Below are 27,673 nucleotides of genomic sequence, written 5' to 3'. Positions count from 1 at the left end.
TGACTGACTGACTGATTGACATAGTGATCTATCAACGCACAGCCCAAACCACTGGACGGATTGGGCTGAAATTTGGCATGCTGGTAGATATTATGACGTAGAAATCCGCTAAGAAAGGACTTTGATAAATTCCAACCCCAAGGGGTTCAAATAGGGGATGAAAGTTTGTATATAATAATACTTCTCAACGCAAGCGAAGCCGCGGGCAAAAGCTCGTATTCATATAAAGTAATATGAAAATTATAAAAATCATAAAGCCAAATCTGCGTGTCACTTTAGTCTATAATCTTACATGTTTAACATTGGGTTTATAGTTTATACGTTTATTATTATGATTTATGATAAAATATATTTAGATTATGAACAATAATATTAATAGGTCAATAATATTATATTTCCACTCTCTTACTCAGTCTAAGTCCGCTGGATAGTCCACATTTATCATTAACTTAAGCAGCTGAACCAATAGATTTGTAACTGATCCAAACCAATCGCTTCTGATAAATCACGATCTTCAATTGCTTTTAAACTCTTCTTTTAAAAGTTCTCGAAGATTAAGTATAATTTTCAATGACCAAAGATTTGCCACGGAGAATTTTTTATTTGAATTCAAACTTTGCTTTTAAATTAAGTAAGTAAAGTATAACCACTTCGGGAAAACTAGACTACAATATCGGCTACAATTTGACTAAAACCAACATGCGAAATGAAAAAATATATATGTAACAGTAAGATACTACAGAATATTTTGTTACAAATATTTTTAGCGCTTACCCAAATGTCCAAAATTTATTACACAAGGTTCACTTGTGTGGAGACGTATCCGAAATGTCACCTTGACGTTAGGAAAATCTTAAATATACTGAGCAGGGAAATCCCCCGGGCTAACACGGGGCCCTATCATAGGAAAATATATTTTCTATATCCGCCGGTACTATCGTTTATTGAAAGTAAAAATTTCGGTTCGAAGTAATTACATTTCTTGGAGGACTATAAAAATATTATCAACCGTACTAGAATACCATCAGGGAAATAGATTCATAGATAGATGGCATACCTAGGTTATTTTGTTGGGTCAAGTCAATGTTAGTCGTAGTCTATCCACTGGATTTAACATAGGAAGAAGAAAGAAAGAAAAGAACTCATGTAAACCAAATTGGTTTCCATTCAACAATATTGCGAACGGATCCGCAACGCTGATTTTCAATGGGCACCATAAAAAATAAAAGGTATAAGGAAAACGTTGTAACAACGCTATCCAGTATAATTTTCGTGCAACGGGATACTCGCTTCATATTGCTATTAATTTAGCACCGTACAAATCCAACAGAGGCAAGGTTCGATTGTCATTTGATCGAGTTCAAAATTGCGAACGGCGAAACTTTTAAGTGTGTGTGATTTTATGTCAATAGAGTTGTAAAAAAACCTACGAAAAAAAACAGAAAGATTTGGCTTTCTTGTTCGAACAATCGGATACATCAAACTGTTCTCCTACGGAATTTAAAAGTTAAATATAAAAATGAAACGCTTAGGGTGGGTTGCACCAACTTACTTTAACTATAATATAATATGTAACTTTGACTATAACATTAACTATAACTACAATGCAAAAGGTCAAATCTTTGGTTAAAGTCAACAATGGACGCCATATTTAACCATAACCATAGAGCTCGACAAGGCTTTATGAACGTGGCGAAAAAAGGGACTATCGCTGTCATCATACAAAAACGCCATTTTTGACAGTTCTCCTTTACCAGCAGCGCCCCCGCCCACGTTCATTTAAAGCCTTGTCGGATCAGTGACAGATATCTGTCAAATTCTGTGGTCAAAGTTAGGGTTAAAGTTAAAGTTAGCCTTAACTATAACCATCACTTTGACCATAACTGTAACTATAACCACGCCTCTGGTGCAACCCACCCTAAATAAATATTTTGGTACGTTTGTTTAAATATTAGCAATTATTGTAAGTTGGCCCACACATTGGTCGTAATGTGGCCCCGGTCCCTTACATGTTATGATTGCTGAAAACACGGACGTGCCGTGTATGTTCTGCGACACAATTTATACCAACGACAGAGCTGGAGAGCCATGGGTACATTGTCAAAGTTGTGACTTACGGGCTCATGTAGCCTGTAGAGGCTCTGACGGTGGCTATTACATATTTTGTGATTTTATTGCACCGACTCACTTTAATTATAACTTCTTTAACTATAACAAAATTTCAAATGAGCTGTCAAATCTCTAGTAAAAGGAATATTGGACGCCATATTTGACGATAAGCTTAATCTTAACTCTAACAACACCTGTGGTGCAACCCACCCTTAAAAACTTAATATCGCAACCCATGGGTATTTACTTTTGTTTTTTTTTACATTAAGATCAACATTAATTGAAACGTAGAGTCGCAAAGTTATCGAGAGAATAGAACGCACACAATAGGCGCGACACAATGATATGACATCTCTATCGAACATCTGATAACACCCTCCGTCACGGCATTTACGTGCCACGGATACGTCACGTGACATGACTACAATCACTTAATAAACACGCTCAAAAAGGTTCAGCGGTACCAAAATATATCCCAATAAGCATTTGTGTCCGATATCTTCTCTCTCAATGAAGTGCCAGCAGAAATCAAAATTAAACCTTTTCGCCGCGAGGAAAAAAAGAGATATTAAATTATTACTTCCTCTCCTACACCGCGCCGGCGCGGCGGTCTCTACCTCTATCTTACGAATTTGAGATAAGGGCAAGTGAACAGACGCGGGTTTAACATATTTTATTATTCCTGAAAATGTACACAATAGTTACAAAATATTATTTTTATTTCCTTTGAAAAGGCGCCTCATTGAATTCAATAAAATGCTTCAATTGGAATGTAGTTAATCATTATAAATGTCCATACTAATATTATAAATGCTTAAGGGCCTGTTTCACCACTTCCTGATAAAGTGCCGGATAGGCTATCCACAACTTTTTTGACAGATTCTCCATACTCTATGATGTGTCAAGGTAAGTGGTGGATAGCCTATTCAGCACTTATCAGGAAGTGGTGAAACAGGCCCTTAGTATGTCTGCTGTCTGTCTTTTTTGTCTGCCTGTTATCTCTTTACGCCCAAACCGCTGAACCGTTTTCACTAAAATTTTGGATGCAGATACTTTTAGTCCCGGGAAAGGACATAGGATACTTTTATCCCAGAAAAATGTACGGTCACCACGCAATAAATGTGCAGTTTCGGTCGTCATCTATATATATATAAAACTCAAAGGTTGAACTGACTGACATGGTGATCTATCAACGGACAGCCCAAACCACTGGACCGATCGGGCTGAAATTCGGCATGCAGGTAGATGTTATGACGTAGGCATCCGCTAAGAAAGGATTTTGATCAATTCCACCTCCAAGGGGTTAAAATAGGGGATGAAAGTTTGTATATAATAATACTTCTTAACGCGAGCGAAGCCGCGGGCAAAAGCTCGTCTATATATATAAAACTTATTACGGTCTAAAATGTAATAAAATATAGCAACCGTAAAAAAAGGTAGAAGAAAATTATCCCCTTCTTAATATTAGCTACTCGGATTATCTTGAAGCGAGAGCATTAAGTCTCGTAGTTTACTTTAGTCTAGATTTTTCTTTCTTACACCTAATTATACTAAAAAATAACCTCCGCTCAAGGTAAGATGCACTTTTATACTTTTAGTTATCTACTCGTACTAAACCAGTTACACGAGCAATATGTTTTCCTGTTTAAAAAATAATTAAACTAAGGAAGTCATAACTTAACGATAAATTAAATTATACTAACACGTTTTCGGAATCCTCCTTTGACAGGGGTCTAAAACCCTTGTGGTCGCTGTTCTCCTATGGTAAAGATAGTAAATAAATATATGTAAGCGTTATTTGTATTTTTAAAATATTGGGTTGGGGAAAAAGTGAGAGCGTTGGTAGCTCAAGCCGGGGGTCGCGGGTTCGAATCCCGCCGACGGAACAAAAAGTTTTCAATGTTTCCGGGTCTGGATGTGTATTGAATATGTGTATGATATAATAAAAATCTTAAATATATGTATAGTATAAAAGTATTAAATATATTTCCGTTGTCTGGTACCTGTAACACAAGTCCTTTAGGTACTTAGCACGGGGCCAGACTGACGTGGTGTGAAGCGTCCATAGATATTATATATTATATTATATTGGTGCCATTTTGTTTGATAACTTTTTGCCATCTTGTTGGTAGGCACATGATCGCATTGCTATAAAAATTTTGGGGCTTCTGATAAAAATACTGCGACAAGTGGTTTTGGCAGTCCCCTTGTGATGTCAACCTAACACTGCCTAAGGTATTCTGTAGCGACTGAAACAGGTGGAAATCTGAAGGTGCAAGGTTAGGACTATACGTGGGAGACTATACTCGACGTGGGAGAGCTATGCTTCGGCACGGATGGGCTGGCTCGACCGGAGAAATACCACGGGCTCACAGAAAACCGGCGTGAAACAGCGCTTGCGCTGTGCTTCGCCGAGTGAGTGGGTTTACCGGAGGCCCAATCCCCTACTCTTTTCCCATCCCTACCCTCTCCTATTTCCTTCCCTACCCTCCCCTATTCCCTTCCCTACCCTCCCCTATTACCCTATTCCTTCATAAAAGGCCGACAACGCACCTGCATGCGACATGCTGCGAGTGTCCATGGGCGACGGAAATTGCTTTCCATGTCAGGCGACCCGTTTTTATTTCATTTCATAAAAAAAAAACAGTTTCATTTAATTAAAAAAAACAAAATTAGGTCCATAAACATCACAATTTTTTTTTTGAAGCTTGTATTGAATTTTTACCTTTTTTGTAATAAACTTTTAAAATGTATCGAATTTTTTCATTAGAATCACACATTTTAACAATAAGAAAAACTCTCGGTTGTCGTAACGCGACCAAACTATCAACTTCTCTGTAAAATGTAGAGTTGTGTTAAAAGTTAAAACCCAAGACACGACGCTGTAACGTTGAGTATATCGTTATTCTATACATATTATAAAACAAACTTTGTTGAGGTCAAGAGACAAGAAAAAGATTGAGGGCAAGAAAAAGCGACTTTGTTTAACAAAGTCGCTTTTTCTTGCCCTCATGTCCCTTTGTTCCCTTTAATCTTTAAAACTACGCAACGGATTTTGATGATTCTTTCAGTGTTAGATAGCCCATTTATCGAGGAAGGCTATAGGCTATATTTTATCACGCTAAGACTAATAGGAGCGAAGAAATAGAGAAAAATGTGGAAAAAACTGGGAAAATTATTTGAAAGGGCTAATTTGAACGCGCTAATCTCAGGAACTACTGGTCCAATTTGAAAAATTCTTTCAGTGTTAGATAGCCCATTTATTGAGGAAGGCTATAGGCTATATTTTATCACGCTAAGACTAATAGGAGAATGTGGTTAAAACGGGGGAAATTATTTGAAAGGGCTTATCTCGCGAACTACTGGAGCAATTTTTATGTTATTTGACACAGATAAGAAGTAGACCACGTGAAGGATCATAGGCTATCGATTTTAATCATTTTTTCAGTGGCTATATATTTTATATCCGTGCGACGCCGGGGCGGGTCTCTAGTTACTAATAACTACGAATACGGAATAATAATAATAATAAATAGCGAATGCTAAACAGTATTTAATGATCTACTAGTACACAGGATTCAGACAGGCATTTTCGCAACATAGTCGACCTAGTCCAGCGGAAATAACTAGTCAATATGTCTATACCATAATCATAATATACAGATTTCCTCACGATGTTTTTTTCACCATATGAGTGTCTGACGTCCGTATTATGTACTTGAGATCTGAAAACATCTCATTAGTTGACGCGATAACACCACCACCCGGGATCTAACCTGCACCCACTCAAGTGTGAACCACAGGTTTAACCACTAGGCCACGAAATTGAAGAGACAAAATATAAGTAAGTATAGCATCATGGAAACGTCCATCGCTAATCGCTAGTTACGCCATTCATAAACGCGCCCTACGCTGTAATGCCTCATGTAAAATTAGAGGAAAATTAAATTTTGTTTCACTGTTTAACATCGCTTAAAAAGTGAACACAAGCTGCGGGCGAAACGCTCTTCAAGCCCTCAGCCGCCGCTGTTGACCGAGTGATACTTGTTATGTTCCACCGATGAATTATTCATCTCGAAAACTGCATTTATACCACAAAGGAGGGAACTATTATCGTTTATTTTATGGTTTCGGTGGCATTGCAAAATCTTGCTCTTATTCCGATTCGTATTTTCATTTTCAACTTGTTCTTTACTACAAAAGAAAATCATTTTTCCACGAGTAATGAAATGAGGTTGTATTAAAAGAGCAAAATCTACAAAATTAAGATTATGTCAAAGGATGCAGACAGATAATACTTATTTTACTAGAACTATATTTATTCTATTATATAGATTATAATACTTTATACTTGGTGTGGTATTCTTATACGTTACAATTTTATTACAAAATATAACGCGGAGTTCCTATAAAACAAAGTGCCTTTCTACGTAAGGTCATTTTGTTTTATAAAGAGAAAATGTGTGCAGGTGGGTTATATTTCTGATATCAAAGCTAAAATTCCAACACATCATTTATGAAATTCTGAGAGAGAGATACAGGGATATGGGTCGTGAGTAGACCTATAGTCGTTCCTACCTACCTACGATTTTAGACGGTTTTACTGCCGCACTCAGAAACAAGTACTAATTACTTAACAGTAATTAAATGAAAATTTTACCATAAAACCCGAACATTATCTGCCAACCTCTTCATTATATTGAAGCTTAATCATCTATATATTAATACGTGAGCCAAAAACTTTGTATCCCTTTTGACGAAAAATGGCGAAACGTAGGTGAACGAAATTTTGCACAGTTATAGTTTATATGGTGAAGTAGTGCACCGAGCTAATATTATTTTGAAATTATGCTTTTAACATACATTTTTTTAACAAATAAAACATTACACACACTACAACACACACACCAGGAAAAATGACAGATTTTTGAGTGACAAGCCTATACATACGAATTATACTCTTTTATTTATGGTTGAGGTCTGTTGACAACAAGGTGACAAATTGAAAATGGATCATAGTTTTTTATTGAATCTTAGATACTATTAGAGTCTAATAGTATCTAAGAATTAGACAATGCTTACACGGCCAGTCCGAGATCAGCTGAGTCCCAGAGACAAGAGTTGAAAAAAATATAATAAAGTCAATATTTTATTTATACACACACACACACATAGTTAAGTTAAATGTAAGAATAAATTGCTATAGAATATTATAATATTATTAGTTGTTACTTTGTTACTCCATTGTTTGTGAGGGGGGGCCTGGGGTACCAATATACAGGCCTTGGCTTAGTTTGGGCTCCATGTCTCCCACAAATTGCATAATATGTAATTTTTTGGGAGAAATAAACTTATTATTATTATTATTATTATTTACAAAATATAGGTAGGTAGTCCTTATCCCTAATCCTAAAGTCGTTGAAATTAAGGTCGAATTTCGACCATTGGGCGATCTCTAGTTATTATTTAATGTCTCTGAGTGCGGCAGTTATTAGTGTTTTTGTAAACAGAATTAACTATCTTAATTTATAAATTAAGTTTATTACAATTTAATACAAGTTTATTACCATGATATTATTAATATGATACTCATGTAAACAAGTTTATTACCATGATATTAATATGATACTCATGTAAACATGTACACATAAGTGGTAATAAACTTGACAAATTGTCTTTTAGCTCCTGAAAAAATGAACAAAAAATCATATCAACGAAACTCATTCTTGGATGCACAAAAAACGACGGCAGATTACAGGAGGTGTAGGCTCACAACTCACCAGGGAGAATTCTATTCGGAATACCAATCTTATTACGTCGGAGATGAAAAAGCTTTTATTTTTCACAATTTTTCTAAATTATCAGCAGATTTTGACGAGTAGAAAATGTAAGCGTAATTCAATAGCGAAAGCCCTTGTTGCAAACAAAAAAGATATTAAGTAATAAGATTTTAAGTCGGATATTTTAAACAATACAGGCAAACGAAGAATAACAATATATACGTGGGAGAGCCATGCTTCGGCACGAATGGGCCGGCTCGACCGGAAAATACCACGTTCTCACAGAAAACCAGCGTGAAACAGCGCTTGCGCTGTGTTTAGCCGAGTGAGTGAGTTTACCGGAGGCCCAATCCCCTACACTATTCCCTTCCCTACCATCCCCTATTCCCTTCCCTACCCTCCCCTATTACCCTATTCCCTCTTAAAAGGCCCGCACTTGCAGCTCTACTGATGCTGCGAGTGTCCATGGGCGACGGAAGTTGCTTTCCATCAGGTGACCCGTTTGCTCGTTTGCCCTCATATTTCATTAAAAAAAAACAAGAGATATTATTAAATTATATCTATCTAGTAATTCTGTAATGGAGTTAAAAACACCACAACTCTCTATAAAGCTACAAAGTAATATAATAATATTGTTATTTATTGTAAAAATCCAAAGCGAAAACATCACAACAAAATAATCAATATTAAAGAGTCTAAAAAGCCTCTTAGCGAAAGTAAGGACAAATGGACACATTCAACTTCATCTTATGTTAAGTAACACTTAGGTACTTAAGATGTTACTTTTAAGTTTCGACAGTAAACTTCAGTTAAGGGCCAACCCACACGTACCACAACCACATCACGTGGTCGGGCATATATTTCGTATTGTAAATGAACTGGACCACATTTTGCAGTCGTTGTCGACCACTTGTGTGATACCGACCACATCGCAACCACAACATTGCGTCGATGCAATGACAGTGCGCGCGCACCGCTCGCGCTCTTCCCCCCCTCCGTTTCATTGACTTTCGTACGTAACCACATCGCAACCACTGGCGCAACCACGTCGGCATTTTGTCGGTACCAACGCTACCACAAAATGCTGCAGCGACACCATTCACACGTAACCACTGCTCGACGACATTTTGTCGTTGCGATGTGGTGTGGTTGTGGTACGTGTGGGTTGGACCTAAGTCACCGACGAAACTAGTGCTCGTATGTATTGATTTAACTAATGTAGAGCTATTTAATTCTACTTCTTTTGACTCACGAAAGCCTCAACATTTTTCTTTTTGCTCCAAATAATTTGTCCGTAGTTGTCTGTGTAATTTACAATTAGCAATATTTTAACCTAAATTAGTGCAGGTAGGTAAGAAGCTCATTAAAACGAGTGCTTTAGGTAGACCTATAAAAATGAAAACATTTAACGAATTGTAATATCTGCCGTTGTTATTCCAGTTTCTTATTAAGTGTCTATACAATTGTTTAACGGATTTACTTGAGTGTATTTTCTTGTTGCCGTAACTTATTGAAGAAAAGCTAGTAAACTTGTAGCACAACTACTATTTTTTTAAATAACTTTCGCTCTTAATAAGCCTATAATATTTATTAGGTGAGTACAATTATATTAAAATGTTTATCATAATTTCTTTTTCAATTGCTGTGAAATAGTATTTTTGGCACTTAACAAATAACAATCAAAATATGGATTAAAATATTTCCAAATTATAATATGAAGCAGTAAACATTGCGTTGAAATGTTTCGTTAAATTTTGACTCACTTCACTCGAATCCACTCTAATAATAAACAATAGTGTACCATTAAATTATTATAGTCCTCTTCTGACGCAAGTCTAGACGTCCTAGGACGAAAATAGGGCCACAGCGAATTTACAGTTCAAACTAACCGTGATCTTATTATCATTATGATATGTGTTAAATAAATTAAAACGTTATAATAATATATATAAACAAGACGTTAGTTTAAACACCGTTATCCTTGAAAGCATCAAATGAGCCCGTCAAAATTAACAACCTTTTCTATGAGAACAATGCTGGAAACTCAAAAAAAACTGTCTTCATACCTATACAAATTGCCGATCCGGGTATGAAGACAGCTTTTTTTTCGAGTTCCCAGCATTGTTCTCATAGAAAAAGTTGTTCATTTTGACGGGCTCATTTAATGGTTTCAAGGATAACGGTGTTTACACTAACACACTGTATATTTGACCTTAATGATAACATGTTTTTCAGTACCGGGTGCAATAATATCATCGGGTATTCCGGCGTCCAATTTATTGAAGTTCTTCAACTACCCGAAGATTCATCAATTTTTGTTTGCGTGTCATGAAGCCGAGGTTTCCTAGATTTGTGCTTTAGTTTATTTATCACTGGATCCCAACTAGATGGCAGCACCCAACCATCTTCGCGGTTAAAATTAGGGTGTTTTTTAATTTCAATGGCCTCGCGTATCATTCTTGGGCGGTATCTTGCTTCTTTTGCCAGTACTTGTGGCTTATCAAATCTTATGTAATGGCGAGGTTGATCCAAATTGCGGACTTGGTGTTCCTACGGTGTTTGACATCTGCAATGTGTTCCTTGATACGGGTTTTGATGGCCCTTTTGGTTTGCCCTATATAAGAGAGGCCACAATCACAGTCGAGTTTGTAGATTCCTGCATCTTGAAGAAGATTTTCCATACTTGATCTTTTAAGGTAATTGGTGGATAGCCTTATCAGGAAGTGGTGAAACAAGCCCTTAATAAAATATTCGATCAAGAACCATAACTCATCAGCTCATCGAGTGGTGACATCGTTACATATCTAGGTAATTGTTATTCCGGTCTATTACAGCTTCAACTATAGGCATAATTATTGTTTGGATATCGATGGCTAGGTATTATTCTAGTGAAATCTCGTGTAATTACAATAACAACTGTGTTACAGCCATGTTGATCGGGCTAGGCGACGGAGCGACGCGTCGCGACGCCGCGGCTTATGGCGTACGTGAGACAATTCCAACAACAGACTCTAATGAGAAAAGAATAGCTATGCCCTATGTTTAAAAGACGTTTGTGACGATAGATATGTATCAATACATAATATTAGGATGTTTTGGTTATCCCAGTCTACAGTAAAGGTACGTAAACGTAAATTGAATGCTTAATGTGCAACAGATATTTAAACATTGTATCAAAAACTTCAAAAATGAAGCTAGTCTACTCCACCTATCCTAGTTTTTTAGTAGCCATAATTGTTTCGTGGTAGCCCTGCAGAGCACGTGGCTTCGATAATATGTCATAGAACTTAGTTACTTACTTAAAACATGTCCGTACAACCACAAAGAAGTTATTTGGAACATTTTAAACCCCCAATATCAATCCACGTCTCAGTTACAAGTCATCAATATTTGCTAGTGGACTCCTACAAGGGATGATAGCATATTTATTCAATGTGATATCACAGGGGTCACCAATTAGTTTCGCTCGAGGTCCGTTTTAAGATATGAAATGACCTTCGCGGTCCACACAGTTTATATTAAAAAAAATTTAGACATAGGTAATTACGGAAATTACAAAGGTATTTTTTAGATATCAATGAGAAAAGAACCATTTTTTTGTAGCTAATTATCTCTCTGAAGTTTGGAGTGAAATATTGGTGCAAGCTATAGATATTGACATTAAATCCTGGAGATGTTGACGTCCTAAGATGAACGATCTTCGAACATGCTTGGTCCACACACAATGGGTCGGCGGTCCGGATGCGGACCGCGGTCCGCCATTTGGTGACCCCTGTGATATCATATTCACAAGCAGAAAACGAAGGCAAGCTAATAAATCGAACCCACGAACGAGTCTTGAGGGAGCTGTATTCCCGATCCTACGACGACGTTCCTATACTGGGACGTCCCCAAACAAGTGTACCCGTGTAGGCTTACTGTACGGACAGGATACGGTCGATACGATTACGGTACGATTCTCCGGGTTTATGATCCAGGCTTATATGCCTCGAATATCCTATTCGATATGAATCGAATGCTATATGATTCATGGCGGACTTAACTTTGTAGGACATGGTACAAATACTTTTAGCGTTATTGTACGTATATTGACGGCTTAGTTTTTAAAATATAATATATTTTATCCTTTTTTTTACCATTTTCCTTTATTATATTACGAGAATGCTGAAGCACATAATAATATCATATATAGTAATTATATCCCACAACCTGAACAGTTTGCGATACACTTTATGGAAAAACTATCCCTCCTATTGATTTGTGCTTTCACATAGTAATTTTTATTTATATGTAGATGTGTTATCAGTCAGTCAAGGTATGACGACACGAGCCCTTTACAAAGCTCGGCTTTTAGCTAGTCTACATATTATATAAATATTTATGTATTTTAAAGTCAGCGGCTGAACCGATTTGGATAATTTTAGTCTTGAAATATTCGTGGAAGTCCAGGGAAAGATTTTTTAGGGGGGAAGTGAAACGAAGTTCACCGGCCAATCTAGTATAATATAAATATGTGCAATAACAAAGCGTTTTGTCTCGAAAATTTGGTGACAGATATAAATATTCCTTAACCCAATTTGCGGCTAAATACGGGGCAGGGACAAGGTGGTATCGCCGTGAGCGACGTTATCACTACGACTGACTCGCGCAGCTCGCTAGGGCTTAGCTGAATAAATTAAGATTAAATCTGTTTGGGATTTTTAATTAAATTCATTTTACATCATTCTCTATTACTCTATTCTCGTCTCGCGACAGACCAAGTTAGAATTAATGACAATAACCGCTAGGTACCAATATTATGTAGTACTGAGAATTATCATCTGTATATGGTGGACCTTCGTTTTTTGGTTGGGTTATTTCAAGTCCACAAAACAGATCGCGGCTAACAATAAATTAACTTTATGACGTAGGTCCGCCGATTAATTTCCGTGATTCATTTTTGTTTCATCTTCGTGCATTTATTATGATTGCGATTTAATTGATTTTTCACCGACTTCCAAAAAGGAGGAGGCTATATGTCCTTTTGTTTTTTTTTCCTTCTTATGAATCTCTTCATTACTCCAATGATGCAGCTGTTGCCGCCTAGAATACACGTTATAGAAGCTAAAGTGTGTAATGTATGTTTGTTTACGTCTAACGCAAAAAACTATTCCACGGATTTTGATCAGTGATCACATTTTGAAGTGGTTAGTAGTTTAAGCTCTGCGTAACGATATAGACTTTTTTGCTGCCAAAAAACAAAATATTCCTTAGGATATTGCCCGCGGCGTAAGCTATAAGCTGACCCACAATCGAAACAAATATTAAGATCCCTAATATTTATAATAAAATCATTTATCCAGTTCTAACGCAACTTTAATGTTACAACGTAATTTACTTACTGAAAATCCTAATAATAATTGAGCGTTAAGTGGCCTGACTGGCCAAATCTGGAATATTCCAATTTATTAAAACTTAATGACAGCGACGAAATTTGCCGAGGTGAGCGCGTCTTTCAAATGAAACTCTTCGGAATAATATCCAATATTTTACGTTTTGTTGCAATAATGATTAATTATCCTAAACTTTGTGAATCTTGCAAATTTATTTATATATTAAGTATAACACGGTCTACAATTATTACAAAAAGGTCCAAGGCAGAGGACCCTTACGATATCATGATATTGATTTAACCGCAACAGTGTAGATAATTAGTGGAATATTAATTCACATTACAGAATGGCTTAGAAATCGCGAGCAACCGTTACCTGTCACTGACACGTGCCGTTGTTTGTGGAGACACCGTGTTTTGTAATTGTAACTCGCGGCACCTCGCCTAGCACCAAATTATACCTCATTTCATGGAGCAGTATGTAGACCTGAGCGTCCGTGGCCTAATAGGTAGACTAGAGGGTGCAGGTTCGAACCCGGGTGGAGGCGTGTACCTATGAGACATTTTCTGATCTCAAGTACATAATATGGACGCTCGTACGGTGAAGGAAAACGGTTTCCTCACGATACCCGCACACAGTTGGTCCCAGACGTATTGACTAGTTCTTTCCTCTGGACTAGGCCGACTATGATGCGAGAATGCCTTATGCGCTTGGGCAACTATATGGACATTAAAAAATCTTGTCCCAGGCACTACAGTATTTGAGGAGTTTACTTCGCTCTGAAAAATACTGTATAAATCATCCACAACAGATGTAAAGGCCTAGTTTTTTTTTTATGTAGGCCTATTGATATGCCCAGAATTTTGATTATAAGGGCAATGCAAATCTAAATCAAAATCAACTTATTAAGTTTTTGAAAAGAGCACATAGTTTTTTGTAAGAGAAAATCAAATAGATATTTCTCCTTTGTCATAGTACAAAATCGACTGAACATATTAATAAAATTTTGCTGGATGGAAAATTGCATTTCGACGCTTATGTTTTTGTTATTTATAAGAGTAACGTTTATTTATTATCTGGTAAATAAATGTTACTTGAGTTATTATTATTTCAGTTTGCGTAAATTAATACGACCGCAAATGTTTCGTGTTGTCTGTGCCTACGCTGAAAATATATCCCAAAATTTCAAGTACTTTTAATATTGTGAACCGGCCACAATTCACAAACTTACTGAAATATAAAATCTCTTGTACAAAATATGGCTAGAATTTAACCATAATAGGATACAAATTAAATTCTCTTTAAAAAGTAGATTCCATTTGGGGTTAAATATTATTAAATGGAATACTGGTATCATTTCATATAATACAGTAGAAAGCAAATTACTGAAATTAATTGACAAAAATATGTTTTCTGATTAATTGCTTCCTACACACAAAAATATTTGCTGATAATTGAATTTGAATATCAGATTATGTAATAAATACCGTAATTATTAATATCAATAACGGCCTATTTCACCACTTCCTGATAAAGTGCCGGATAGGCTATCCACAACTCATTTGACAGATTCTTCATCTGTCAAGTTAAGTGGTGGATAGCCTACCTGGCACTTATCAGGAAGTGGTGAAATAGCCGCTTAAACTTTTAAAGGTGAAATATGGATTGTTGATTACAGATCCCTGAAACGGAACCATAACCAGCTGATTTTTTGTATGAAATAGACTTTTTATATGTTTTCCAGTAATCTATAGGTATAGAACTATTCTCTGTTTTTTTTTTCTCAAATTTTTTTGATCGTTGATGAAACGCCCGCAGATCCTCTGCGCAAAAAATAGTTAATCACGCGGGCGTGATTAACTATTTTTTGCGCAGAGGATTTGCGGGCGTCATCTCGTTATGTAATAAATAACTGGCTATTTGACCGAGCTTCGCTCGGTATTCGATAAAACACGAATAAAATGACATTTTCTAAAAATTATTCCTTGCTAGATCGATTTATCGCCCCCGAAACCCCCTATATACTAAATTTCATGAAAATCGTTGGAGCCGATTCTGAGATTCCAATCATATATACAAGAATTGCTCGTTTAAATATATAAGATAATTAACTTTAACCTAAAAACCAGCAAATATGCCTTATGAAAGAATGGCACAAATGAGTAAATAATTCATTTTTATAATGGTCATGTATACGTCTAAACTTCGGACGTTGGAAGCTGAGTTTATATTAACTTAACTGTTTAGCCGTTCGTGTAATGGAATTTTAATGACCTCATCAAATTACCTACAATTAGTCTATTTTACATTTTAGAAGTTTAAAAACCATTAGCCAATATATTTTTAGCTGACGGCTTTTCAAATACTAAAAGTACCTAATTTAATTAGGAAACTTATAAAGTATTCGAATTAAAGGATTAATTTTAGACTTTAGGGAAAAAAAACATTTAAAAACAGCAAGTTTATAGACTCCTTGAAGTGTCACTTTAGACAAATCTGTTATTTACATTAATTTGAGAAAGAAATTAATTAATATAGTTCACGTTAAGGGCTCAACGACTTATAAGAAAAAAGTCGGCCAAGTGTGAATTGGACTCGCGCACGAAGGAGAACCCATACCATAATATAACAAAAATAGGTAAAAATTGTGTTTTTTGTATGGGAGCCCCCTTAATTACTTCTTTAATTAAAATTTTATTATTAATTTTGAAAGTATATTAAATTGAGTATTTTGTTAATATTTCAGGTGTCTACCCGTTACCTTCTTTGATATCGAGCAAAAAATTGAAAAAAAAAATAACGTTTATTATATGGGAGCCCCCCTAAAATTTTTCTTTTATTTATATTATAGTATTTCGTGTTATAGCGGCAACAAAAATACACAATGTGTGAAAATTTCAACTCTCTAGCTATTACCGTTCTTGAGTTACAGCCTGGAGACACACAGACAGACAGACGGACAGACATCAAAGTCTTAGTAATAGGGTCCCGTTTTTACCCTTTGGGTACGGAACCCTAAAAATTGGAGATATAATATTGTAAGTAAGTAAACATTAAAATCTCCGGTTTTACAACAGCTAATAACAAAGGTTATAAAACTTTATCGAAACTCTAGGCACGAGCAACGATAATACTTTAATTATGACGCCATTATCACAAGGTTAATCCTGTATGAATGTTCCGACAAGGGTTTAGTGACTTTTGAGTGGCTTAGCCGGAGTAGGCCATGTTATGACACAACTTCAAATGGAGCTTAGAGTTCACTAAATTTGTTTAATGTTACTTCACCGAAATACCTGGCCATTACGGCGTCTAGACTCATTATAATCCACTGTAGCATGTTCCGACCTCTTATTATAAAGTTTGTGATAAGCGTTAATATATTGATGCTGCGCCAAAAAAGGCGAAAAGCGAAAGAACCATAGAGAAATATAAACATACACCTGAGATAGAACTTGATGCAATATAAGGGTCAATTCAGGCCGCAACGCGTAGATGCTCTATCAGAGCAGGAAATAAATTACATCGACAATAAATTTAAAAAAGCACAGTTTTTTAAATTAACGAGACATTCTTTAAAATTGGTACACTTTCCTTAAAATTATTACGTACTAATATTATCAAAGTACTTACCTGGTAGAAAGAAATGTACAAACAATATTAAGTCACCATCATTTTGTCATTACCAGTACATTAGACCTAAAATTTCCCTACATTTTTACAAGAAGTAGATCTAACGGAGGCGTGATTGTTATAACGTAGCAGCTCAAGCGTAAACTCCCACTAGTAATTTCAATTGTTCGCTTAATTAAAGTTTACTTTCAGTTGATCGAATCCGAAGACGAATCCCGTGTGTGCTCGTCTTTTGTTTGCGAACGATTATGTAACATCCAAAACGTCTGGAACTGTTTCCAATATTATTAATCCAGTCGAAGAAATTATTGTAATGCTAAATGTAAATGAATAAAAAAATATCTCGAACAGAATAAAATAAAGTTTAAAAATCGTATTGCTAACCACCACTATAAATATTATATACGTATGTATGTAACAAAAGTGGTTTTGTAACCTATTAGATCCAACGTATCGTAGAAAAGATAAAAAATCTTAGGTCATATTAGACAAATAGTAGAAACTAATAATTAAGAATTAAGACGAAATTTTAAAAAATAAATTCCTTGGAAAACTTTTCTCACAAAAAAAAAAGTAAGGCGGAAAGCACTTGGACAACTCAAATTTGAGTAAATAAAAAAATATCTGACAGTCGCTGGACATAGTCTGTGGACACACGCACTTCACGCTAGAGTGGAGCCTGACCGGTGTAATGGATGTTCTATGTTTGAGCTCACGTTTGATACAGATACTCTCATTATTTACTTTGTGATGGTTAGACTAAACAAATTCTTGTAGTCGATACATGATATGATACTAAGGTCGTCTGGGCTGTAGACGTAATATCAACAATCGTATAAGTTTCTGAATCTTTAGATTCAGCAACATGTATTTTATGTGTTACTTATTCATTAATTTACGAGTATATAATGTTCAAATCACAAATATTATAATAGGTACTACTTGTTACTTTTTCACTTCTTTACCAAGTATGAAGTCCATAGTAAGATTCAAATAAGGAACGTAGATTTTTTGACACTGACGATTCTCATTAAATTAAAAAAAATAGTAATTTTCTGTAACCTAATCCTAATCTACACAGCACGTAGCAATTCGTAGCAGCTACAAGTTCGTAGCATGCTACGATTGCGTAGGCTTGCTACGCCTAACGCCGTCGACTTAAAAAGTACCTTAACAAATTTAGTTCTTTTTATTTATTTGTTTATTTATTTGCTTATTTCATTTATGTTTTTCCTTATGTTGTCTTTAAGTGGGTTTTAATGGGTTAAAGCATCTTAACAACATTTAAGATGAGAATAAACGTTTATTTATAAAATACCAATATCATAAGTTCTAATTGTTTTCTCTTTAGTCAATTGAAATATAAATGAAGACTTAGCCTCAAATTCATGTAAATCTATTCTGAGGGTGAAACCTAACATTTAATTAAAATCGAATCAATTAATAAAAAGTCATCTTTGATCCATCGATCACAACGTTCGCATAAATGTTTTATGCATACCGCGGCTTCCTAAAAGACCTCAAAAGTGATTGGGAAATGTGAAATGTCCTAAATAAAATTATAATCCGAGGTTACTCGAGGGGAGGTATTCGACGAGAATACTTAAAAACAGGAACTTTTTTATTCGTAGAAGCCCTTCAGCTTTTAAAGTGGACGATTCGGAGAATGAAATGTCATGGAAATACAAAAAACATACAATCGCCTGAAGAACCTTGCCCTTGTGTGGGTAGGAGTAAATAAAATATCTTTTGTTGATATGAACGAGAAATTCTAAAAGTAATTATTGTTTGCCTTATGTACGGTAGTAGAAATGTAGTTATGTAAGTATGGTGGTGGTTCTAACTGTTAACACTTATAATACTATATTACACTATAAGTGCCTTATCACACTGGCGATTAGCGAGCGATTTGAAAGCGACGCGACTGCGCAGCGCACACGCCGGGATTGTGCGGCGTGCACGTCGCGACAGCGCAGCGTCGTCGCGGCGTGGCGTGGACGCCATTTTGTACACTCGTCTACAGAGATTATTATTATATATAGAAGACTCGTCTAGGGAGTGACGTCAGAATCAATTTTGCTGCTGAGTGTCCAAAACGCCGAAGGCAAGCTGCATCGCGGCGTGTGCGCTGCGCAGTCGCGTCGCTTTCAAATCGCTCGTGATAACATTCTACCATAATTATTGTGAATTAAATTGTTAATTGAAGTTTATGCCTAATTTTCTATGCCTAATTATTAACCACCTATGGAAATAAAGATTTTTGGATCGGAATTTTGACTTTTGAATAATATTAAATATCGAATATCAAATGTATAATGTATATGTCTTCTTATTGAACGAATATAAAAAACCGGCCAAGTGCGAGTTGGACTCGCCCATGCTTTATTTCTATGAAATTAACAGATTTTCGATTTATTTTTATATTTCAGTTGATTTAATAATTAAAGTTAAATTAAGGTTTACTACTTATGACGTATAAAAAAACTACTTACTAGATCTCGTTCAAACCAATTTTCATTGATAGTTTTTGTAGTAATGTACATCATTTTTTTTTTAATTATCATGCCCCTACTTTAGAAGTTAGAGGGGGGATACACACATTTTACCACTTTGGAAAAGTCTCTCTCGCAAACTATTCAGGTTAGAAAATATAATATTGGAAACCTTAACATGATTTTAGAAGGCCTATCCACTGATACCCCACACCTACGAATAATAAAAACTAAGGAAGAGTAACTCCGTCAAAAAAAGTGCACCAAAAGGCTACAAAATGTGACCCGAATACATGCATATTTAAGCATGTGTTCGGTACACATTTTTCGTATATATATACTCGTGTGACATTCAACCAGGTTGACATGACAATTTTGTCAAACTCATTTTACAATTTGTTTACATTATTACAGGTTTGTTTACTTACTTTTTACGTAGCTTTTTACAATATTTTTGTTGTTAAATTGTCTAAATGCCCTGTGAAATGGTGTAGAAGTCATACAGATACGACTTTTAATACAGGAATAACCTTTCATCTGTAAGTGAATTGTTTAAAATTATGCTTAAATTTCTTGTATTTTTGTCGACCCAAAAAAGATGGTTTGTTTAAGTTGGATGCTAGGGTATTTGCATAAAATTAAGCTAGTCTCTTTGTGTTTGTCTTATTAAATTTACTTGTTATTCTAAAAGTGCAATAATCAAAAAATAATATAATTACAAAATTTTTACAAAGTCGCCATGGACAGTGTTATGCAAGATGTAACAATTTAATCATAAACGAAATTTTAGGGTCTGGCTGACATTATATTAAATGCGTTATAAGATGATATGGGTATTCTCATATTTCTTGCTACGGATTTTTTTACAACAAAACAAAAAAACAAAAATGTAATAAATTACGTTCAATCGACAAAAACAAATGAGTATTTCCTTTAATATTGTAAATGAACAAAATTAAAAAACTGCTAACTGTTATTAAAATATTATATTAATTGTGAGTTATAAACTAACAAAATTTACGTAAGTTTTAACGAACGAACGAACGAAAACGTCTTCTCTAGGTGCTCGGACAGTTTTAGATTCGCCCGAGTCGTACAAGGTTTGTTCATAATTGTTAAATGTATTACATGTATTATTATCGATGTCTTAAATATGAGAGGAAAATGTTAGATTTTAAAATAATAATAATTATGTGCTCGTTTCTTCATGATAGTAGATGTGCTTGGTGTATACTGCATAATACTATCCGCTTTTGACAATTATTTGTTTCATAACTATGATAATGACAATAACCGCGCAGGCTGTCGTCCTGCGCGCAATATTATGATACGTTACTTGGGATACGACCTTGGCGAAAATCCGAATTATCATATTTTATATAGTGTTCGAAAAGGAGCCAAATTTAAAACGGTTGAAGTATGGGAGTTACGTTTCCTTAGTTTTTATTATTCGTAGCCCCACCGCATAGATTAGATGAAAAAAAAAATTTTTGTTTCAGTTGTACCTATGGGGACCCCTAATTTTTTTATAATTTTTCCATTTTTGTATCAGAATCTTAATGCGGTTCACACACTACATCTACTTACCAAGTTTCAATAGTATAGCTCTTATAGTTTCGGAGAAAAGTAGCTGTGACAGACAGACAGACTGACATGACGAATCTATAAGGGTTCCGTTTTTTGCCATTTGGCTACGGAACCCTAAAAACAGCAATTTCTCTGGATAGTGGCTACAACGCATAGTTAGGGTCCGAGGAATATGTTATTGACAACCAAACGACGAGATTCTATTAGAACGCATTGCTCGCAACGCAAGAGTACGGAGCAGAGCAAATTAGTACGGCGCGCGCTGGCCGATATGACATACTACGTATAAATTGCGAGATCTCTTCTGAGTCGGCCTACTCGTTAGATCTGTTTACTCTGTTAAGAGGTGGACTTACCCATGTCGTCGATGAGCGGCGCCATCCTCAGCGTGACGCCGACCAGCAGCAGGCACAGGAACAGCAGCAAGCACGCCGTCACCATGATTGTGTAGCGCGCCCGACGCGGCAGCTCATCCGGATCCAGGACCTGGCAGAATAAACTACTTTTTACTTAACCGACTTTCAAAAAGGATTTTTTTTTAATGAAATAAGGGGGCAAACGAGCAAACGGGTCACCTGATGGACAGCAACTTCCGTCGCCCATGGACACTCGCAGCATCAGTAGAGCTGCAGGTGCGTTGCCGGCCTTTTAAGAGGGAATAGGGTAATAGGGGAAGGTAGGGATGGAAAGGGAACGGAATAAGGGAGGGTAGGGAAGGGAATAGGGTAGGGGATTGGGCCTCCGGTAAACTCACTCACTCGGCGAAACACAGCGCAAGCGCTGTTTCACGCCGGTTTTCTGTGAGGACGTGGTATTTCTCCGGTTAAGCCGGCCCATTCATGCCGAAGCATGGCTCTCCCACGTCCAAAAATGTGACGTCACGGATGAGGTAATATGTTCGGCTGTGGGTTTTAAGATGCTTTTTGGAGCTACAAAGACTCATCGTCAGGTGTCTCCATTCCCAGACATTAAGAGCTCACCTGACTCTAAAAATCAAAAATCGTCCTTCTCTCTTCACACTCACGCCCGTCTTTCATATGCCAGGTGAAAAAGGATGGCGCGGAATTATCGCCGAGTTAGTTTTACTTGAATAAAAGACGAACTATAATGATTATAAAAAAAGTGTTTTGAGCAAATTTAGGTTTTATCAATACCTTTTTAGATATTAAAAAATATTAAAGAAAAGACAGCAAACTTCGAAGATCCAAGCAAAAATGTGTCTAAAACAAGGTTTTTTGTAAAAAAGAAACTATCGAGCATTTTTTGAGTAATCGTGTTTTCGTCTTGAGCATTTAATCTTTATGAACTGAAGTTACTTGTGCCAAAAATCAGTTTTCTAGACCTTACAGATTTTGAGATCTAGGTTAATGTATGTAGTCAAGTTAGGGTCATATGGGCTCTTAAGTTAAATATATTAAGAATGTTTAATAGTGTGCTATTCTGCTTGTCATAGAAGTAAACTTATAACTAGCATTAGCATGGATTATTCAATTTTTTACCGTCGCGGCGGCCATCGAAAATATGGTGTGGCCACTGGCCGCAACGCGGCCAGGTGCGCGTAGTATATGGCGGTTTCATACTAAGGTATCTATCTCGATGGCCGTCGCGGCTTGGCCGCCGCGGCTTGGCTGCTAGTGCGCGAGGCCTTAGGTGTACAGTGTACTCACACTCGGCGAATAGAAACTGTAGCGGTCATTGACCCCCAGCTGTCAAGTAACTTGTCATATTGCATAATTTTCTATAGAAACCGCGATTGACAATGAAGTGTCAGATGTTCCTAGTATAAGGGCGATATCGTAATTTGCATACTTATTGATGTGAACTGAATTATGAATATGAAGCATATCACTTCGAACTCATAAAAAGTCGAAAATTATCATTCTAATAGTTACTAAGAGGTTTTCCGATGAATCTATAATAATCTGTGTCTTTATAAGAGGTCAATTTTATTCTTAAATATTTAGAATATACAGTGCGAACATTTTTTATTTAGCGCCTAGACTAAAAAGGTCAATGACCGCTTCCGCCTCGATTTGCTTTACAGTCATTATGTTTTTCTCCCTCAAACTGTAAAACCGCCATCTCTTACATGAGGTAAACAGTGTAGCTAGTTGGACTTAAATTCTACACTTGATTCAAACCTCGGTTCCGACAAGCGCCTCCACCCGCTAGATGGAGCCACGGGAGTCGGTGGACCCAGCGGCCAGCGGTGGTAAAGTAATAATTATAATTCAATTTGCAATCACAAGATGGCGCTACATGTTCCGAATACAAGACAGTACTTCAAATAACTTTTTGTGACGTCGAAATATTTTTCTAAGCCATTACAACATTATCATCCTACTACATAAATACGATACATAAGCCCTCATCACAAATATTAAATTCTGGTCCCCTAAAATCCAAATCATAACATTACAATATGCTTATTTTTCTCTGTAATATTTATTACTTGACCGACCGCAATATCTGGCTTGTTGGCGTGAAATCCAGCGTTACTAAGAGGCAGTCTCTGTATACATTTTAAAGGTGACGCCGCGTTAAAGTAAAAAACCGTGTTGAATATGTTTTACATTGCTTGTTTTCTATGAGAGGCCGGCCCGGCCTCTCATAGAAAACAAGAAATGGAATGGGCGTAAGCGACAAAATAGTCGCGTAATTGAAAAACCATAAATATATTTCATAATTATAAGCTATGGGCAAATTAAAGTGTATGCTTGACCCAATCTATGTACAAATTTTGGAAGCTTAAATCACTCTCCTCTGTTCGCAAAATTAGAATCCCTTTTTATACAGAGGTATTTTTGATTGATTATTCTGTGTTATAAAAGTTGACCAATCGTGTTATGCTATGGGTAATTCAAAGACAAAGACATGATGAATACTGACAATGAACTTTAATTTCTTAGCTTTAGTCATTGCTGAGAAAAATCGATATCGCTACAGCCAAATTATCAAGTCGTCGTCTTAAGGCTTCACGTGCTAGATTCTAAATTTAGGAGTTGCTAGAAAGTTTATTTACAACTGTATTATTTTAGAGTAGAGTTCTAATTACAATGCTGTGAGTTTTCCCGCCACTCCGAAATCCCAGTAGTTTTTAGTTCTATCCGCGTATTAGCGTTCGCGCTTCAGGAGCGCTTTGCCGCGGGCCAAAAAACCGACACCGGACGGGGAAAACCGCGAAGCCGCGAAACCCTCCACACTCGCGGTTCGCGGCCTTCGCGGGCTTTCGCGCCGCGAGTGTGGAGCCCGCTTTACAGGGATGGCGAACCTTTTTCTATCAACGTGGCCTTTTGTGAAGACATATTTCTGAAGAATAAATGTGCTCTTCAAAATTTTGCTTACTATCAATAATGCAGAAAAAAAATCGATACTAGTTTTGTTACGAGTAGCGTGCCATAAATTTTATGTCACGTGGCACTGGTGGCACGCGTGCCATTGGTTCGCCATCTCTGATCTAGATAATAAAAACCGTAACCATCATTTCAACCTTACATGTATAACTTTGGCCTGCTCGTCGATGGCGGAGACTAGCAGGGTGCGGTGTTTCTGTGGTATCTGCGCTTGCGCCTGCGCACGCCGCTTGCGTCGCCGCCTTCTTCTTTCGAGCTCTAGCTGTTCGGGCGTATTCAACTCCCGTCTGAAAAAAACCATTATATTTCATTTGAGTTCTACTAGTTTCAATTTCAATCAAGATTTCAATCTTTACAATATTATATAATTACTAGCTGTCCCGGTTAACGTTTCCTTGTCATATAAAGTATTTCGCCCATATAATATTTTATTGAAGTGACTAAATAAGTATGTCACCATGACAACGTCCATCGCTATCCCGTCGCACAAACAATGGTCGCCGTCAGTCTCGAGTTGTAATAATTTACTATTATTTATTAAACAAATCCACTTATCAATATAAAAAGTAGCCATTTTATCCCATTTAAAATCGATGCAGAACGGTCACTCACGGCGCGAGGGAATGAGAGGGGGTAACGCGGGGGGAGACGCGCGCGCGGGTGCACATAACACGCGGGCGACGCGTCGTGTCCATTAATTGTAGTGTTTTTTAGGATAACTTTCAGAAGCTATTTCTCAACATTTTAGTACTAAGTGATTATAAAAGAAAAAATACGTGTATTTTTATTTTTAACAAGGATCAATACATCAAAATTTGGCAGGAAGGTTTAATTGCACCCTGTATTATCTTCTTTATAAAAATGGATTTTCAAATGTGTTAGCCTCGCTAAAACTCGAAAACGGCTGAACGGATTGGGCTGATTTCAGTCTTAAAATATTCGTAGAAGTCCAGGGAAGGTTTTAAAGTGACACGAAGTTCACCGAGACAGCTAGTATATATATAAAAATGCATTTTCAATTGTGTTAATAAAGCTAAAACTCGAAAACGGCTGAACGGATTGGACTAATTTTAGTCTTAAAATATTCGTAGAAGTCCGGAAGGTTTTAAAGTGACACGAAGTTCACCGGGACAGCTAGCTTTGTATATTAATTAATTCTACTTCTTACTTCCCTTTTACATTTTAAAATACCTACCCATAATGTGAATGTAGTTTTAACTTCTTGTTTTTGTGTCTTGCTATTTCGTGTTCACACCAGTGTGTTGGGATTGCTTCGCCGGGACTGCCGACTATGGATGCTTCTTCTGAAAATAAAAGGTACAGTATGAATAAGAATATTTCATTTCAAACATTATTTATTTGTGAATTTTAAATTGGTAACTGTATTGAAGAAGTTTACTAAAACTCAGGTAACAAAGTTGAAACTCAATTCAAACTAGAAAACAAATTCTCAATCGAATCAACAAAAGAACATCTCAAGCATGTCGCTAAGTTGCTGGTTAAGAAGTTCTTAAACTGGGTATGAATTCCTCGTTACGACACAGGAAATAGTCAAAAGGAAATCCTTGCGGATGCCAAAGGAAGATCTCAATTCTCAAGTAATTACCCACACTTGGCGCGGAAAACTTTTGTCAAAAGAGTTTGAACCTTTTTGTATGGAGCGTGGCATACCAAAAGTTATTTTCGTGTACACCTATGTAACATACGTCAATATTGTCCGTCCTTATTTTTTTTTAAATAATATCTATGGACGCTTCACACCACGTCAGTCTGGCCCCGTGGTAGTGGTTGAAGTACTTACAGCGGAAATATATTTAATACTTTTATAATATACATTTAATTAAGATTTTTATTATATGATACACATATTTAATACACATCCATGACCCAGGAACTTTGAAAACTTTTTGTTCCGTAGGCGGGATTCGAACCCGCGACCCCCGGCTTGAGCTACCAACAGCCCACCAACTGCGCCACAGAGGTCGACAAATTATTGGCATACCTAAACTTATAAGTACATATAAAAATATGTAGTATTTTGGTATACACCTATAAAACATACGCCAATCGATAGAGAAGATGACTACAAACAATAAAATATACTCTTTGACAAAATGTAGTTAATTGTATACTTTCTAAGTTATTTCAATTTGCAAATGTAAAATAAATAACATTTCAGATATTCAATCTGAAATATTTCGAAAAGTATATCATTTACGACATTTTCTCAACGAGTATTTGTTGTTCGTAATTATTTTCTCGATTGATCGATCTTGTCGATTGACGTATGTTTCATAGTGTACACGAAAATAACTTTAGGTATACCACGCTCCATACAAAAAGATTCGAACTCTTTTGCCATCAGATCCTGGTAGACCTATAGTATCGTATATAGGTACTGCGCTGTGTAAATTATGTAAAGTGCTATATAACTTCAGTCAGGATCAACAAGTTGCACTATGTTGTATTATTTTTTATACTAATTAAAATTAATTTTACTCCCTTATGTTTGTTTTAACAAATGTTTACATTATTTTTATATTAATTTAAATTTATTTTACTTTCTGCTATTTATATTTTAACAAAAACTAACGTAACTAAATCTATATGATAATACTAAAACAGAAGACCGTGAATTTGCGCAGTCGTAGGTTATAGGTGTATACTGTATACTATTCTCAAATTTTATACGATAACTAGCTTTTGCCTGCGGCTTCGCTCGCGTTAAGTAGTATTATTATATACAAACTTTCATCCCCTATTTGAACCCCTTGGGGTTGGAATTTATCAAAATCCTTTCTTAGCGGATGCTTACATTACAACATCTACCTGCATGCCAAATTTCATCCCGATCCGTCCAGTGGTTTGGGCTGTGCGTTGATAGATCACTATGTCAATCAGTCAGTCACCTTTGAGTTTTATATATATAGATAAGATTTTATTGTTATTAGAAATAATAACAAACACTTTATAAAAAGTTTTCTTTTGGTTTCCAACAAACAACTAGCCTGGGGCAGGCGTTTCTTTCAAGTATTGTGTGAAGCGACTCGACCGCAAAGCAGTCACTCGGCGAAAACCACGCTAAGTGCCTCTAACTATGTTTTATACACCGAAATTAATGGACCAAAGGAAAATATAAAAGTTTTTTGTTTACGATGGTCGTCTAAAACTTGGAAAGTTAAATTGGCTGAATAAAAATATTTACACCACGAAAAACTATACGATTATGCTTACTTTATCTCATAATAAGTTAGAAAAAGTAGATAATAGAAGACAGCGGAAATTTTATAGCCATCCGCAATGTTTATAGTTTTTTAATTTAGCGATGGCTTAAAAATCGAGTAATT

The 27,673-nt window shown here is 36.1% G+C and overlaps 1 protein-coding gene and 1 long non-coding RNA gene across 3 annotated transcripts in view; both read right to left on the bottom strand.

The window, feature by feature from the left end:
• The window catches only part of LOC121726987, a 111,440-nt gene that overhangs the window by 43,045 nt on the left and 40,722 nt on the right, over positions 1-27,673 (bottom strand). For both annotated transcript variants that reach the window (XM_042114654.1, XM_042114655.1), the window contains exons 4-6: positions 25,522-25,630; positions 24,469-24,613; positions 21,330-21,459 (exon numbers count right to left, since the gene is read on the bottom strand). In XM_042114654.1, coding sequence (XP_041970588.1) covers positions 21,330-21,459; positions 24,469-24,613; positions 25,522-25,630 — 384 coding nt within the window. The remainder of the gene's footprint in view (positions 1-21,329; positions 21,460-24,468; positions 24,614-25,521; positions 25,631-27,673) is intronic.
• Positions 25,960-26,416, bottom strand: LOC121726991. The gene is made up of 2 exons (XR_006035606.1): positions 26,376-26,416; positions 25,960-26,019 (listed from the first exon to the last, which is right to left on the bottom strand). It is a non-coding gene; the product is annotated as an uncharacterized LOC121726991 (long non-coding RNA).

Source organism: Aricia agestis, chromosome 5 (assembly GCF_905147365.1).
Source record: "Aricia agestis chromosome 5, ilAriAges1.1, whole genome shotgun sequence".
Classification (NCBI taxonomy): domain Eukaryota; kingdom Metazoa; phylum Arthropoda; class Insecta; order Lepidoptera; family Lycaenidae; genus Aricia; species Aricia agestis.
This window is presented reverse-complemented; position numbering and strand designations above follow the sequence as displayed.